The 16,849-nt window shown below is 36.4% G+C and overlaps 1 protein-coding gene across 5 annotated transcripts in view; it reads left to right on the top strand.

Moving 5' to 3' along the window:
- Positions 1-16,849, top strand: part of GBE1 (1,4-alpha-glucan branching enzyme 1) — a 164,507-nt gene that overhangs the window by 111,556 nt on the left and 36,102 nt on the right. Inside the window, exons 13-14 of one of the 5 annotated variants that reach the window (XR_002440516.1) lie at positions 14,027-14,088; positions 15,211-16,012. The exons of 3 other annotated variants lie outside the window; for them this stretch is intronic. Coding sequence is in view for 1 of the 2 variants with exons in the window: in XM_021402997.1 (XP_021258672.1) it covers positions 14,027-14,166 (140 nt within the window). In the remaining variant the exon portion in view is untranslated. Of the gene's footprint in view, positions 1-14,026; positions 14,182-15,210; positions 16,013-16,849 lie in introns of those variants that run through there. One more of the 5 variants, XM_021402997.1, reaches the window with a different exon arrangement.

The raw sequence follows: 16,849 nt of genomic DNA on the forward strand, positions 1-16,849 counted from the left end.
ATCACTTGCTATTTGTAGCAAAGTAACCATCAGTACCAATTCTCTACACTGCTTTCCCTTTTTTTTTTTTTTTCCTCTGAGGAGTGATGTTTCACTTTAGCTTCCAGAGCTATTGCCTGCTGGACAATTGCCCGATGGGCTGTACCTAAACCTGCTAAATTGCTTTTCGTCTTTCCTATATTTTCTTTTTTCCTGTGTTGTTTCCTCACCCATTTCTCAATTGTGCTGATGCTGATTAAATGTACACACAAGACTATCTTTAAATTACACTTGTAAATACAGCATATCCCTTTATCAGGGCACTTGTAATGGTTTGCTGTAGCATCCTTGTTGCACTGCACGGCATCCCCAGAGCAGACAGCTGCCATGTGAGAGCTGGGACAGTGAATTCCACGGCAATTACTGAGGTCAGAACTAAATAATCTGAGGTTTTTGTGAATTAATACAAGTGTTTCATGCATCTTCATTAGTAGAACGTATATACAGACAGGCAAGGCAATTCCATTCACACTGTACGTTTTCTGTTCTGTGACTGCACAGGCAACTTTTCAGTCAGCTCAATGTACTGCCTGATACGACTTTTGAGTATTTAAAACTTGCTTATTCTGTAGCACGGCCACGTACAGAGACATATACTGGTGTGTAACTGTTCTTACAGAAAACCCAAACTTGCAGGCTTCAATATCCTTTCTCATGTAGCAAAATAAAGAAAGATATCAGCATAAAAATAATTTTACCTTTAAGTATTCTTGTTTTGATTGTAATGAACAAGAATCTTGGAACAGACTGTGCTGTCACCATACAATTATTGTACTAGCACTTTGGAAATACTCTAGAAGTAATAACCATCACTTACAAAAATTGTTTTTAAGTGCCTGATTATATTTTTGAATAAGCAGTCAGCTTCTTTTGTCTCTTAGGTGAGTGTGTCACAGACAAGCAAAAAACAGAAACAAAAGAACACCCTAAATGTAACAGTGAAGAAGTTGAAAGGGAAAAAGGAGACTCAGAAGCAGTGAGTGCACTAAGTAGGTGGATAGATGGAAAGTTTTTCTGATATGCACACTAATTCTGTGCATATCAGCATAAATATTTATGAACTACTGAAGATACTGCTTTTGGGACACTCTCTGCAAAGAAAAAGTTTCACTCTTTGGAATACCAGTATATTTTAAAGGTAGCATTCTTTTCAAATTAGAATGACAAGTCAAATTTTTGTGAGATGAAAAATGATAGAATTTAAACTGTTTATACTCCTGTTTTAATATATTTATTTACTAGTAAGCAGAACGAAAATGAATCAGAATATAAAAGTAATGCTTAATTTGGTATAGTGCAAATGAGAATTTGAAACTGCCAAGGCTTCCCATGTTGCCTCAACTTTTTATCTAATAATTTAGAGATAAAATTACTTATATACCCCAGCAAATGTTACTGAAACACTGAGGTTTGAGTGGGAATGCCAAATGAGCAAAACATAGTACTATGACATGTTTTAGATAGGTGAGTTTATTTTGTCTTTAAGTAGAGCTAGTAAACATTAAATCAATGTTTGTGTTAGAAATTAAGACACAAATTTCATCTCTCTTTTCCAAGAGAATATCTTGAGCAAAATTACTGTGATATTCAGGTCCTGAGGTGAAACTACAGCCTGTAAATCGGAGAGCAGTGTCAACATTGTTTTGCTGACATGCTGCAAGGTCTTTGGATCAGCAGCTGTACTTGAAGGACTAGCAGCGGTTTGTGCCCATCACTGCAGGCAGTCCAGGTGGAGAAGGCTAAACTTGCGCAGAGTTGCTTTTTGCAGAACAAGGTAGCATGGGGCAGCTGATAAGCCATACCGTGAATCTGTAGAAGGCAGTGGCTGTCAACTCAGAGCTTCATCTGAATTTTTGCCTCTCGATCTGCGTGAGCAGCAGAATAGGCCGATTTCAGCTAATCTTGAGCTCAGTAAGGGCTTCTGTCACTCCTGCTTTTTACAAGGTCTTGTCCTTCGTACAAGTGGGGTTGTCTGGTTTCTGCTGGTCCTGATCTGCCCTTACAGTTTCTCTCTTGAAAGTGCTGTTGCATTAAATGACTTCAGTGACACAAAGTAGTCATCAGTTTTTAAAGTCAAGCATGCAGTATATTTTAGACCCTTCTACAGCTCACTTAGTATATTTCTCTCCTAAAAGAGCTTAATATGAGCATTTGGGACTGACAGGATGAAGTGTTTGGTCCTGTTTGCCCACACTTAGAGTCCTTTATGCATATAATTATTTTCATTAATTTTATGTATCACATGTACTTTGATAACTGTACGGGAAAGTATCTTGGTTAGATAAATGTTATCTCAGGATTGTTCTGAACTGTTAGCAAAAGTTACAATTCTCAAAATGTCATTTTTGTATTTGTATTTTTCTCCAGCATGTTTGGATTTTACAGATGGCTAATATTTCATTTATAGCACAGCAGTAGCCCTGAAACAAAGAGAATAGTTGGCCAAACTTCTTTTTCATTGTCAGTAGCTGGTAGTTATTTTCATCTACTGTGTATATTTAAGAAAAAAAAAAAGTGATCTAACCTGAAATTTTTAGTCCGTTATTATTTAATGTCAACCTGCTACATTATTTTGCTGAGAAAAAGAAATACAATAAAAATTCAAATGTCTTCCTGCTAAGTAGTGGAATTGAAGTAGCTGTAGAAAGAAATTATGCTGTGCTGAACAGTAGGAATGCAGAATTTTTCCAAGGCTCCGCTTTTTTATCAGCTCACTGAGGCAAGTCTATTTTTGAGAGAACTGTGTAAAAGAAACCTGACTGGAAAATGCTTGCAACTCTTCTCATTTTGGAAGACTTTCTATATTCTGAATCATTGTTAATATGTAATGTTAGGTCAAATAATTTGCTTTTCTTTTTAACAATGAGCTTGGATGTGCTAGCCAAGCACTACATGGAATGGTGTCATCAAACTCTGTAACAGTTAATTAAAAGACTCTCATAAACACTTTGTTTGAAACAGGCATTGTATATTCACATCCTTTTTTTCTAAAGGGTATATAATTGGAAGATGTGATTATGTTCAAAAACTTTTTTGACATATGCACCCATCTTGTTTAATTGCTGAGTTAGGAACTTGCAAGAGCATTAATATAAAAAGTTTCTTACCAAATGTGACATATGTGACTTAGCTGAGAATCATTTTATGGTGTTTTTTTTCTTTTTTTTTTTTTTTTTTACACTTTATGTTGAGAAATTCTGTTCCATCAAGAATGTTTTTTGCACGATAGAAGCTTTTTTCTCCCCCGGTCCAAGTAGTCAGAGAAGGCAGTGAGTTTTCTAACTTACCTCAGAGACTCAGCTAGGTACAGACTTAATCATATGGTGGTTTGCAGTCAGTCAGAGCAGAGTTAACTACAAATTCATCAGAATTCAGCTGGATTTTAAAGCCTAGGCTGTTTAAGCACAGAAAGTTCATATGCCAATCAGCATGCCTTGATGAGATATGCTGGCAGTACATCAGATTTACTTTTTGTTCTTTGTGTAGGAATTCTACACAACATTTTTGTTTGTTCCATGTCTCAGAGAAATCTGTGGTGCTAGGAAACATCCTGTGATACATGTCCAGATATCCTAGGGCATGATCTAGGATCTCAAAGACCTGCCAAGGACCATGCTCACGAACAGGCTTCTCTGGCTCCAAGTTAACTTTGTAAATGAAGCAGGTCTTTGCAGGAATCAATATCAATGAAATAAGCTCCTCAAGTAAGGGCTGTCACACTACTGCTACCTTTTGTGTGAAGTGCTGGCCATGCTTTTTACCTTGGCTATCCTCATACAAATCTGTAAAATATACATTTGAAAAGAACAAAAATTATCTATGTGAATTACTATTGCATATGCACTTTCACTGAGATGATGAAGAGTGAGTAGGCTGGATAATGCTGTTGCCATTGCAATGGAATCTTCTGTAGGAGGAATGCTACAAATTGGAAACGTTACAGAATAGGGCACTGTGGATCATTTCAGAACAGGGCATATATTGCTCTGTAGCTGCTTCTGCTTGATTTTACCTGTTTTCTGATTGTTTCAACTTACTTCAGAACAAATGTCCTTGCGTATCTAAAGTGTGTCTCAAGGTGCATATTAGTCATGCATCAGATTTCAGCTGTTTTAGAGAACTCTGTTTAGAAACAAATGGATCATTTAAATATGTATATTAGGTATTTATATTTGTGTATATTTTTTATCATAGAATCCTTAGAGTTGGAAGGGGCCTTTAAAGGTCATCTAGTCCAACCCCCCTGCAATAAACAGAGATATCCACAGCTTGATCAGGTTGCTCAGTGCCTGGTCCAGCCTGACCTTGAATATCTCCAGGGTCAGGGCATCCACCACATCACCACATCTCTGGGCAATTTATATATATTTTTGTGTGTATTTGTGTATGTGTAAATATATAAGCTCACAGTAGGGAGGCATTACAGTAATAGACAGCATTGAAGAAGTGCCAAGTCCTGCAAATGAAATACTGTTTGTATTGTCTAAATTCATATGTCACTTATGTAACATTCAGAATACAGATCAGTTTCCTTAGTTACATTGAGACATATCTGGTATGTGAACTAGAGATGCTTATGTTTGTTGTCGCTGAGCTTCTTTGTTGTGTGTTTGTTTTGTTTCGTTTTGTTTTTTTGCTTTTTTAAGTCACAGAAGCCTGATGTTGGTAGCCACAGCATTGAGACTGGCGTATCAGAGGTAAGTCTCTGAACCCTTCAAGAACAGCACCTTGGTGTGCCACAGTGCTTTCAGCTGCTCTACTTGCTTTTGGTGTTTTCCATCTCTTTAAGGAAAAAAATAGTGTAGATAGCACTAAGATGCTGGGCTTTTTTGCAAGCTTTTACAATAACCACAGAATGAAGTTTTTGAAATTCTCTTAGCAAGTGCCCAGGTCCATGTAAAACAATGACAAATTAGATGTTTGAAATTGGTCTTAATATGGTTTAAAAACAAGTATCTTTTAAGAAGTTTATGAATGCATACTCAGCATGACAGGGTGAGTCGCATTTGGTTGGAGAGCAGGAGACAGCTGACAGGAGGAAGCTTTGATGTGGGCTCAAAGCAGTGATGTGTGATTCTAGGAGGAATACTGGGAATATACTTCTTTGAGGACACTAAATAGGAAGAGGTTCAGTTCTGCAACTAGAAGTATTGAAACTACAGTTTCAAGAAGGCAAGACTTCGTATTACTTTTTGTTTATTTGACATTAAAGTGTCTGGCCTGTTCTGTGGGCAGCTGAGAAGTTCATAATCCAGTGTCTATCTGACTTCTTGTTTCTTTGTTGCGATTCTGCCTATAAAGCATGTGTTATGCAGGTGTAAATATTTCTAGTGCATGTAAAGGCATATTTACAAGAAAGGAACTGATTTTCTAGAGTAGATGATGTGTCAGTTGTGAAGTGGACACTGTGTGCATTTGAGTAGAAGATAAGGCTGACATTCTCTGTGCATCATTTCTACCTTCCTGAGGACTTTAAGGAATTTAACAACTGTTTAGAGTCAGCTAGTATGAAGGATTTTGTAAAATATATGTAGGTTACTCTGAAAGTAATGCTTTTATTTATTTCCATGGAAACTGCAACAAAGAGCACAATAATGCTATATGATAAAATACATTCTCAGCCTACAAAATGCTATTTTTCTACATAGCCACCACTGTGAGCCAAGTTGTGAAGATAAGGTGATTGAGATACTCTTCATTTCATGGTGTGACCACTGTGCATGGCTGTCTGGAACGTGGCTTGTCTTTCACGTTGTTGTCACCACTGCTGAAATGTACCACCCACTGCCTCACTGTACTCACATCCACTGTGTGGTCTCCTCAAACGTTCAGCAAGCATCAATGAACGTTAATGGGTGCCAGGTTTTCCACTTGGAGGAATTCAATGACACATCTTTGCTTCATGCGCACTTCTGTGTCAGAAGTCATTTTGTCAGACTGCCCTTCTGCTGCCATCTGTCACACAGCAACAAAATGTAATGGAATATTGGTAGGAAGGTTCAACCTCTACTGCCATAAAACCAACATCCACCTTTGGCATCATGGGCCAACATAATAAAATAGGATGTGTTACCTTTGGAATGGCCCTTATATATTTCTATATCTGACAAGGTTGTTTTATACCTTCTTGCCCCAAGTTGTGCTCCTAGATACCTTAGTTTCTTGTCAGCTTTGACATCAGTTGCAGTCCTCTTTCAAGTGTAACTGTTTTTGACTCCCCAGACTGCAAAGGCAAGCTGACAATTTGCTTTGTGTTGGTTTTTTTTCCTGTTTTTATTTTTTTAGAGTCAAATCAAATTTTACCATTTTGTGCTCTTAGCAAATGCAGATTTACCTGATTTAACTACATTTTCTCCTATTGCAAGCATTGAATGTTGCTGAACAATTTAAACTTTCATTGTTGACTTACTTCATGTGAAAAGCTTTAACTTTCTCTTTTATCAAATATTATTCAAGTAGTCTTTTTCTTTAGTTTTCATTTAATTTCACTAGCTTAATGCTTTATCTATTATCTCAAAATTAGAGGATGAAATTTTGGACTAACTGGAGCCAGTAAGAAAGCTTCCATTTACTTAATGTATCATGGCAAAAAAGAAGTCTGCCATTTTTCTGTGACCTCTTCCTGTTACTGTCTTGTCCTTCATTCACTTTTAAAATCTGTTGACCTGTTAATTGTGGTATTCACCAATAGCTAGCAATATGTCACACTGAAAGAATTAGCTCGAACTCCTTTGTTGACATCTTCTGTTTGGAGAAAGTTTCTTCTCATCAAGTTTTGTTTCGGAGGGGAATTGTTTTCGGCTTTTTTTTTTTCTTTTCAGTTTTTGTTGTTGTTGTAACAACAATCTAGTAAGAAAAGATGTATCATTGAGTAGGTATTCAATGTAGTGGAAATGTCACAGTTTCCCTGTCAGTCTGTTGTTTTGCCAAGATGCTACTAGTAGGAAACAGCAAAATGAAAACTGCTGCAGTGTAGCAGCAATACATAGTTTACATTGTTAGTCAATTTGTTAAACGCAGTATGTGATCTTGGAGTAAGTTTTATGTCAGAAATATATTATTCTACACTATGTGAGGGGAGCTGAAATACAAAAACATTCACGACTAGAATTTTTTAAGAGTAGGTTAGTAAAATCTGATCTAGATGACTTTTCATGGTCCTTTTTTATTGGTCAGTATTATGAACTGACAAAACTCTTGAGTTCTGTTCACTAAAGCATTTAAGGAAAAACATTTGTGTTCCCCTGCAAACTAAATATTATTAATGGCATTAATAATATTTGATTGAATTCTCTTTTGATGAAAATGATACAGCTAAATAAATGAAATGCTTATTCCAGAGAAATACTTTCCTGTGTAAATATAGTTCTTCTAACTGCAAACACACTGCACTTTTCCTCTGATGGAAACTAATGTAAATCATACTGTACAGTGTCATGCTCTGTCCACTCTGCCTACACCAAGCTGTTCCTCTATGTAAGTGAGCTCCAGGACCATCCTACCGTCCCAGATACAGATACAAAGAGTTGGTGCTTCTGAGTAGAATGGGTTGTGATGGGTTGATGATTGGACTAAAAGATCGTAGTGATCTTTTCCAATTTTCATGATTCTGTGATTTTATAACACACATGTAATGTACTTACTAGTAATGTTGTACTCAGCTGCCACTTCATGACATGAGTATCTATGCATAACTATAAAAGAACATATTTCTAATCTGGGCCTGGGACTGCCATCCTTACTGCAGACTTGAATATCCCTGTTGAGTACAAAATGCAAAAACAGATGGAATGCTGCTATAAAGCAACTTAAGCCTTTATGCAGTAATAAAATACAAAAAAAAGTACTTGAGACATTACTTCTCATTTCTTGCAAAGTAAGCTTATAGTTATGTTTGTATGAGTCATGTTAACAATCACTATTTTTAATGTTAAAAATGCTCTAGGGAAGTTATGAAACTCATCAGGTACACAATATAAAGTAAGCTTAACAGCATAAGTTTGAACACTCTCAGTGTTTTTGATGCTGTACAGATGCGTTCCTGTCCTAATAAGGGAGTTAAGGATTAGTTGCAACTGTTTTTTAAAAAGTAAGCTCTTAGCTGAGAAGCTAGGAATGCCTATGCAGTATACAAAAATGGGACCCTTTCTGTATGAATCTTTTACTATCTATGCTGGTATGCTTTACTAGCTATACTATGCTTTATCATGAACTACAGCAAAAGGGGAGTATAATGAAAGGTAGGACCATAAAAACAGTTTTACTTGCATGGAAGTAGCCAATGTATGTCTTTGCCCAGCTCCTGCCAACAGGGGCATCATCCTGAGCATGGATGCCCCTAGAGGTCAAGTGTTTCTACTCCATGTCATGCAGATGTATGTCATGCACAAAGATCTTAATGTATTCCTGCAGTGTTCTCTACTACGGCCATTCTCCATGAAAGACTTCCTTAGATAAGCCAGATATAGCCCTGGGAGATACACATGGGAACCAGGGTGTCAACTGTATCATTTTTATGGCATATAAATCTAATAGAAATCAAGTAAAATATATTTCATAGAAGTCTGGAATGGGGCCTTACTTCCTTGGCTTTACAACAGTATATTAATCTTGAATTCTACTGAGATTTCAAAACATTTATTTTTCCAGCTTAAAAAGAATGTAGCATTACTTGTTGTGAGAAGTGTCTTTTAATGGGATTTCTGCTGATCTCTTATTTGCCAAGTAGACTGTGTAAGGAATAGATAACAATACATACAATTTTAAGAGAATATTTCAGAGTCTTTGTCATCGAGAACTTTGAAAGTACTGTGATCATCTAATAAATGGGAAAAAAAAAAACTAAATTGTGCAAATTGTAGTATATTTCAAAAATGGAGGCCTTTTGAAAAATTCCATAGTATCTGCATACAGGTACAGGTTAACTGTATTTGCCTAGGCTTGACAACCTGTGTACCAAGCAGTAGTCTAATGTGGTGTAAAATGGTCAACATATTAAATAGGGAAAAGATGAGAATACCAAATCTTTTAAAAAATAATATAAAATTAATACAGTATCTTGCAAAAGCAGAGTTTTGGTAAGCACTTGTCCACTTCTATGAAATATACATTCAAGAGGCTTCATAGATTTCTATTTAAACAAAGTCTCTGATATCAGTATATTTGCTTTTCTGGGTGATTTATTTGTATTAACCAGTGGCATTTTGCTTTAATGACTGAGAGAAAGATGAGGTAGATTTGTTTGCTTTAACAAGAAAACATTTATTGTAAGTGATGTATACTGTAAATGTATCTCTTGGAGGAGAAAAGGTCAGTGACCAGTAAATGATCTCTAAATAAGTGTGTGTGTATACGTATACGCTATATATTACTTTTACTATATATATATATATATCAGAGAATCACCAAGTTGTAGGGACCAATAAGGTCTCCCCTGAGCCGCCTCTTCTCCAGACTGAACAATCTCAGTTCCCTGAGCCACTTCCTGTAAGACTTGTGCTGTAGATCCCTTACCAGCTTTGTTGCCATTCTCTGAACACGCTCCAGGGCCTCAGTGTCTTTCTTGTAGTAGCCCAAAACTGAACACGGTACTCAAGGTGCAGCCTCACCAGTGCTGAGTACAGAGGAACTATCACTTCCCTGTTCCTGCTGGCGATACTATTTCTGGTATAAGCCAGGATCCCATTGGCCGCCTTGGCCACCTGGGCACACTACTGGCTCATGTTTAGTCGAGCGTCAACCAACAACACTAGGTCCATTTCTTCCACACAGAAGCAGCTTTTGTGCATGTCATAAATACTATGTTTATCTACATAGTTTTCATAGGCTTATAATTTTTTTTATGTTGTACTTTATTCTTTCCAATTTGAAAATCCACGATAATATTGCTTAGGAAGTAAGAAAAGAACACAGTTTTCACAGTTCTTGAAATGTTTTGAGTTTTAATTTAACCAGCCAGAGACTGGCAAGGGAAGGGAGGAGGACAATAACATTCATAACAGAGCTGACACCCTAGCTTTGTTCTCAAACTGACAGAATGCAGAAGCAGTTTCTCCGTGACCCAGCATTTATTTATTTTTATTAGCCTCAAAGAAAGACATGGAGAGCATTTGCCCTAGTTAAGATTTTGCCAGAGCTGGTATTCTCCAGCACAAAATTGTTTCGTAATGAAACAATGAAAGAGTATTTTTTTTTTTTATGATTCAGTTGGGTTTCCTTGTATATTATCTAGGTATGGCATTGCAGACCCATGTCTTTATGTTAAAACCATGCATTCGAACTGTTAGCTGTGATAAAAATTGAGATTGAGAAGTACTGAAGGAAAAAAAGAGTCTATGTAAGTAGAAAAGGAAGTTATAACAGAAGCCTTTATTTAGTACTGTAGAAATGTATGTGCTATTCTGTTGTGAGGACAAGAAACTGTATCTATAGTTAACCTGAAAGATTTCTTAAAGCAGCAAGTCAGACATACTAGGAGTTCCTTAAAATTTCCATTACAAAAAGAATCATTGAGTAGTTGGCCTGGCTCTTGTCAGCTGCTGTGGGTAGAGAACTGTATCTCCGGTGTGAGCTCGGGTAGCCATTTTATGGACTGAGTACTTCCCTATGCCTTTGGCACATTAGAGAAATACTTTTGTTCCACACTAGAAGATATGCATTCTTTTTTCCTGTAATGCAGGCAGGGTCCCCTCCTTTATCCTCCATCTTGAGCCGTTTCCAGCTGATCCACATACAACTAATCAGTGATGACAGTGTTCTCCAGCTGGAGTCGAGGATCCCAACAGAAAACTTCATAACTTATGTGTATATGTGTGTGCACAGTCATACAGCACAGCAAAGGTTTAATAACAAAACAGGATCGGTATAGATTACTTACTGTATAGCTGAACAAATGTTCTCATATTGTATTATTATACTCTGCAACAGGAGTAAACGTCTGTTACCTTTTATCATCTCCCTTCATGCTGAGTTTCAGTCAGCCTGAATTGCCACACACTCATCTGACTTTGGGAATAGCCAGGAAACATCCTCTGAGTACTACTGCACGAGCACAATAATGCTTTGTGTTGCCAGGCTTGATGCTATAGGTGCAATATCCATGCTTAGCAAAAGAAGCAAATGAGACTCAAAAAGATACAAACCTGATTCCATAAAAGATGCAAAAAGATTCCATGCAAGCCTGTTTTAGTTTCTGATTAAATGAAGTTGTGCTTTTCTGTGATATATTGTAGAATTAGATTTAATATATTGCACTTCTTAAGACACTACCAGAAGTTAAGCTAGTCTAGAATGCTGTACTTCTGATAAGCCCTTTCTGTACTTTGTCATTTTCTTATATACATTCAACTTAGCATCTAAAATCTGTTATGATGTCTTGCACATCGTGGTATACTTAATGTAATTTCAGGATCAAGGATCTTAATTAGTGACGTTATATTTGCCATTCCTGTATTGTAGTTGTAATTTCATTCATAATTAAATTTCTAATTCTTCCCTAATTCTTTCAGTAATATAAGTTATTAATTATTTTCTCAAGTCTATTTAACACTGTTAGGCTTTTGCTCTGATGTCCATCCAGTGTGGTATCCCTGTTTTTATTTACTGTCTTGCCTCCACTTCCATTAATAGCACAGTTGTTGTCACAGGTATGATCATAAATCTATTTATATCTTGTTATTTGTCAGAAGTAGATTGGTTACCACATAGCAAAGGAAACTGGTCTCTACAACTGTGACTGCATGACCACTAGCTTCCTTGCTGTACCCTGTGACTTGATGTTTTGGAGATTTTCCTACACATGATGTCAGGCCAATGTTATGTCACAAATACTCTGGTGTTTAGAGCATTTGGTAACTTTATGAAGAATATCTATGTAAACACCAGATAATGTGGTCACAATGACTTGCAGTGGATAAAAAAACAAATCTCCTTTATTGTGGTAATGCTAATAGATAAGTAATATCACTGTATTTATAAGGAAAAGATACTTGAATCCCTTTTCTGCTACCTGAAAATCCATCCTTGTAGGCTGTAGGTTGTGCAGACTTAGTGAAAGACTTTTTGATCCTACACAAAGAATATTAATTAAATGTACATAATAGTAAATAGGCTAATGCAGCCCACTGTAATGGTTCTGAAAATATTTCACTGAAATACTTTCAACCAAATTTTAACTTCCAGCAAATTTATCTTGCATGGCTTTTCTTATGCCAAGGGTAGATGGTAATTTTTTCATACTTTTTTTTTTTTTAATAAGGAATAGAAATACCAATTCAGAGCCTTCAAAAATGTGTTTCAAAAAAATCTTTGCACATGGCACTGTATATGTAAGACAGTTCGTATGGAGATGATGGAAAGTGGGAAGAAGGAATTGTCCAGTCAGAGGTCAAAAGAATCCCTTTGGGTATGAAAGATCTGAGTTTCAAAACAAATACAATACTTGTCTTTATTTTTGTCTCCTCATAGATTTGAAGGACAATATCTGATATTTTCAGAAGGTGAAAATGCTTCTTTCACAGAATTATTTACATCTCTATTTGCCACTAACTTATTCATTATATTTCCTCTAATTTATGTTTTAGTTTCTTCTAGGTTGTGTTTTAGGCAAGAACTGTACAATAAGTTTTGCTTGAACTGTTTCTGTTAGGCTTTACTGGACCAATTGAAGGCTAGTGAAAAATAGAAAAATATAAAAGTCTTCAAGTTGCCTAGCCCAGCTATTTCAACAACAGTCAATTTGGAATTTATTATATTTTCATGTGAATGACAAAATTAAATGACTGCTTGTATGAAACTCATTCCATTGTAATTTGAAGGAAAGACAGAGTTCCATGCACAGTTCAGGTAATATGAATGTTGTTGAGTTACTTAAGGGGCTGAAGAAGATTTAGTGCAACAGTGACTAAGTACAAAGGATTAGAACTGCTTAAAGTCCAAGAGCTCTGCATTTAGGGAAAATGGGAATTAATTGTTTGAAATGTTGATTTTAGCAATGGTTCTATCTAGATCTGATTTACATTGACTCTGTATTCTGCAGATTGCTGTATTATGATCAATGTTCACAAAGGTAGTGAAGTTAAGTTCAAATCAGTTATAACTCATGAATGATCTAATTACTCATTTTTTACTCATAATTTAATTGTTTAAACTACCACTTTGGTAGAAATGTGTTAAGGTAGAGCAGCTGTGTGTCACAATGTGCCTAGTCTCTAGCTCATCTGCTTTAAGTAGGATCTTTTTACATTATTTTAGATCATTTATATACTTGTTCAACGTTATACATCTACTAAAGCTTCTAACTTTTGATGTATCAAGTGAACTACTTGCTTTAACTGCCTTTAGAGAATTTAATGTCATAATTTGTTAAAAAACAACAAACAAAAGCAAACAAAAATACCAGACATCTCTTAGCACTGCCTACATCTTCTAAATATGCCCTCAGTTTTGTTTAGCCTTATTTTTTGAGAGGAAATAACTAGTAAAAATGTCTTAAGAGGGGAGATCAAGAAAACTTTAATGACCTGTGGGGCTCAGCTACGAAGTAATCATCATAAGTACTTTGTGCTGTAGATGTATTTCTACCCTAATAAACAAGTGTGATGTAAATTTTCATTGTAGTTGTAGTGTTAATTCCTTTGGGACTATGAACTTGAAATCTTGTACACAATAAAGTTGCACAATATGTAGGGAATAGCAAAGTTGAATTAATTCCTAAATAAAATTAGTATGCATTGTACTTCAATGATTTGTCTTTGTTTTGTTTCTATAATCAAAATCTCAGTTAATTTCAGCCTTGTTCTCAGCCTCCCCCACATTAGTTCCATTGTCTTGATTTGCATCATTTATAGCAGCTGGCTTCTTGTTAATCTGTCCTTTGGACCTTTACATCAAACAGCAAATTAATTACAGGAAAAGAAATCCCAATAGTACTTCTACGCTTGGAGGTTTTCACAATTATTAATAAGTGAATGCTTCTGATTCTCATCAGGAAGGAGAAGTGGAACACAAGGGAGGATGAAGCATGTACTTCACAGATACCTTTGGCTAGAAGTAAGCATCAGTCAGTTACCCCCTGCTTTCTGTTTCCTAGCTCCTCCCTTCTTTTGCTGTAGAGTTAAAATAGAATAAGAAGCAATTAAAAAGATTTCTTTTTTTTTTAAAAAAAGTACTTCAAGATGTGTATTTCTTCTTGAGAAATGTGTAGCATTAATGCTTTTCAAGTTGCAGAAGTCTGTTTAAGTTTATTAGAAGGCCCACTGGCATTGTTATTGTTAGTTCCCTTCCCTATGTTACATCTGAAGCACATAACAAAAAAAAGCCTGCTTGATTTTTTTTTTCTGTCAGAATTGACATTTAAATTTGTCTTTCTCAAAAGAGGAATTAAGAGACACTTAAAGATAAGCGAAGAATTCAAAGGGTTCACAAATAAAGAAGATACCCACATGTCCAGTAGATATCCACAGAAATAGACATTAAAGTGTAAGCAGCTAAGTGTTTAGAACTTCTACATGCTATTCTGGCACAAGCAAGTAATATGGTCTTTATTGAGTTGCTACACTGTGTACTCAGCACTGGTGAGGCTGCATCTTGAATATTGTGTTCAGTTTTGGGCCCCTCACTACAAGAAAGACACTGAGGCCCTGGAGAGTGTCCAGAGCAGGGCAATGAAGCTGGTATTGGATCTGGAGCACAAGTCTTTTGGGGAGTGGCAGAAAGAACTGGTATTGTTTAGTCGGGAGAAGAGGAGGCTCAGGGGAGACCTTATCGCTCTCTACAATGATCTGAAAGGAGATGGTGTAGAGGTGGAGGTCAGCCTCTTCTCCCAGGTAATAGGACAAGAGGGAATGGCTTCAAGTTGTGCCTGAAGATGTTCAAGTTGGATATTAGGGAAAATTTCTTCTCAGGAAGAAGAGTGAGGCATTGGAACAGGCTGCCCAGGGAGGTGGTGGAGTCACTATCCCTGGAGGTATTCAAGAACAGTGTGCATATGGCACTGAGGGACATGGCTAGTGGGCATGGTGGGGACTATGTGCTTGGCCTAGATCATCTTAGAGGTCTTTTCCAACCTTAGTGATTCTATGATTCTTTGTTAAATTCCTTATTTCTTATTGACTATTATCAATGATTAAAACATTAACTTTTTTATTTTGCTTTTTTTTTTTTTTTAACAAGGTAAAAACACAAACAGCGTTCAAAAAACACTAGCTACTGTGGCGGGGGAAGAGAGGAAAGCAGATGGAGACAGGGGTGATGCTGTATGGTCTAAACATAAAGAGAGACGCTTCTGGTGAAATACTCCATTAAAATGATGTGCTGGTTCTGTCTATGTTCACTATCTTCCATTGGTTATTTCCCCATTTTTATGTTTTTCTTGAATGAAAAGTTACAATTTCCCTGGTTATCTTTTCAAGATATGTATCATCTGACTTTCTGATGTTTCTTACTCTCTAACTAAGCTATCTTGTGTAATCCATCTTTTCGATAGTGCACAGATCATGAACGAAGGTAGTGCCTTGTCCAGCTCTAAAGAGAATACTGAATGTGGTTAGGTAAACTGTTTTGCAGCAACATCTTTTCTCTGATTTTGTACCTTATTGTTATCACTGTTTAAGAGCTCAATCCAGTATTATTCCAAGGTCATTTTGAGAGTCCTGCTGTGATTCTGATTCTTTTATATTTGTCTCTAGTTCTTAGCTGAATATGAAATTTAGTGGCTTAGCTTTTGAACGGGAAATTTAATTTACAACTTGTCAGCTAGCTTACAAAACAAGTACCAGTGCAGAGAATTCTCCTAAATATATATGCAGCCTCTCTCTTTTGTTCTTTGTTCACTTCTTTATTCCCATGAAGCATGGAAATAGACAAAAACCATTTTGAAAATCTAAATTCATAGCTGTCACTGTTGACTGTATCCTCAGAACCTCCCAGGCAACGCAGGCTGTGTGAGACAGCAGATGGTGGCTACACATGCAAGGTATCCATCCAGGAAACAGTGCTCACCTTCCCTCAGCATCCCTGTCTTTCATCTGCCCACAAAACTGCAGTTTATTGCCAGAAGTTGAGTAGCTGCTTGTAGGAAGTTTAGGATTTTTCTTAATAGTAACCCTTTTATGTCTGATTGTGTTACTTTACGTATTTCCAGATACACCGCTTGTTGCCTGTATTTTGGAGTGAGTAGGTATTCTATGTGCTCTCCATAAAAAATTTGTGGTGAACTAACTATTGCAGACTTTGCAATATGTTTAATTTTCAAAATATTGAATGCCATCTAATCCTGTGTAAAATGAATAGTCAGAATTGGCTGGGAGTATACTTACTAGGCAATAGGTTATAGCATGAATTAAAAACATTTAAGTTCATCTGGATTTGCATCAAGCTGTAACAGTTAGGGTATATAGAACAAAACAAAAAAGAGTTTGCATACCTGAATGACGTTTGATATGCTGTATTCCAGTTGAAGTGTTGACATGATTCTTTAGCTTTGTCAGCTTGAGATATGCTTTGGAGATTCTATGTAAGCCAAGCTTTTTCTTACTTTGTTAAATGTTAACTTTTTTCATGCTTTTTAAAATTTTTTATGTTTTAACATAGAGTTTCACCTAACTCTGAATAAGCCAATTTCATGCCTTAAAGAGTAGTTGTGTGGGTAGGTAACTGCGATGAGACCGGTAAACTTATGAGGCATTACCACTAACTAAACTACCACATTTGCACAGTCAATGGGACCTGAACCACTGTGAGTGTGGATGAATTCAGAATTGAAACATGCATTGCACCAGTCCTTAAAAGGGTCTCTTGTGTGTGTGAAACA

This window comes from Numida meleagris, chromosome 1, assembly GCF_002078875.1.
Source record: "Numida meleagris isolate 19003 breed g44 Domestic line chromosome 1, NumMel1.0, whole genome shotgun sequence".
Classification (NCBI taxonomy): Eukaryota; Metazoa; Chordata; class Aves; order Galliformes; family Numididae; genus Numida; species Numida meleagris.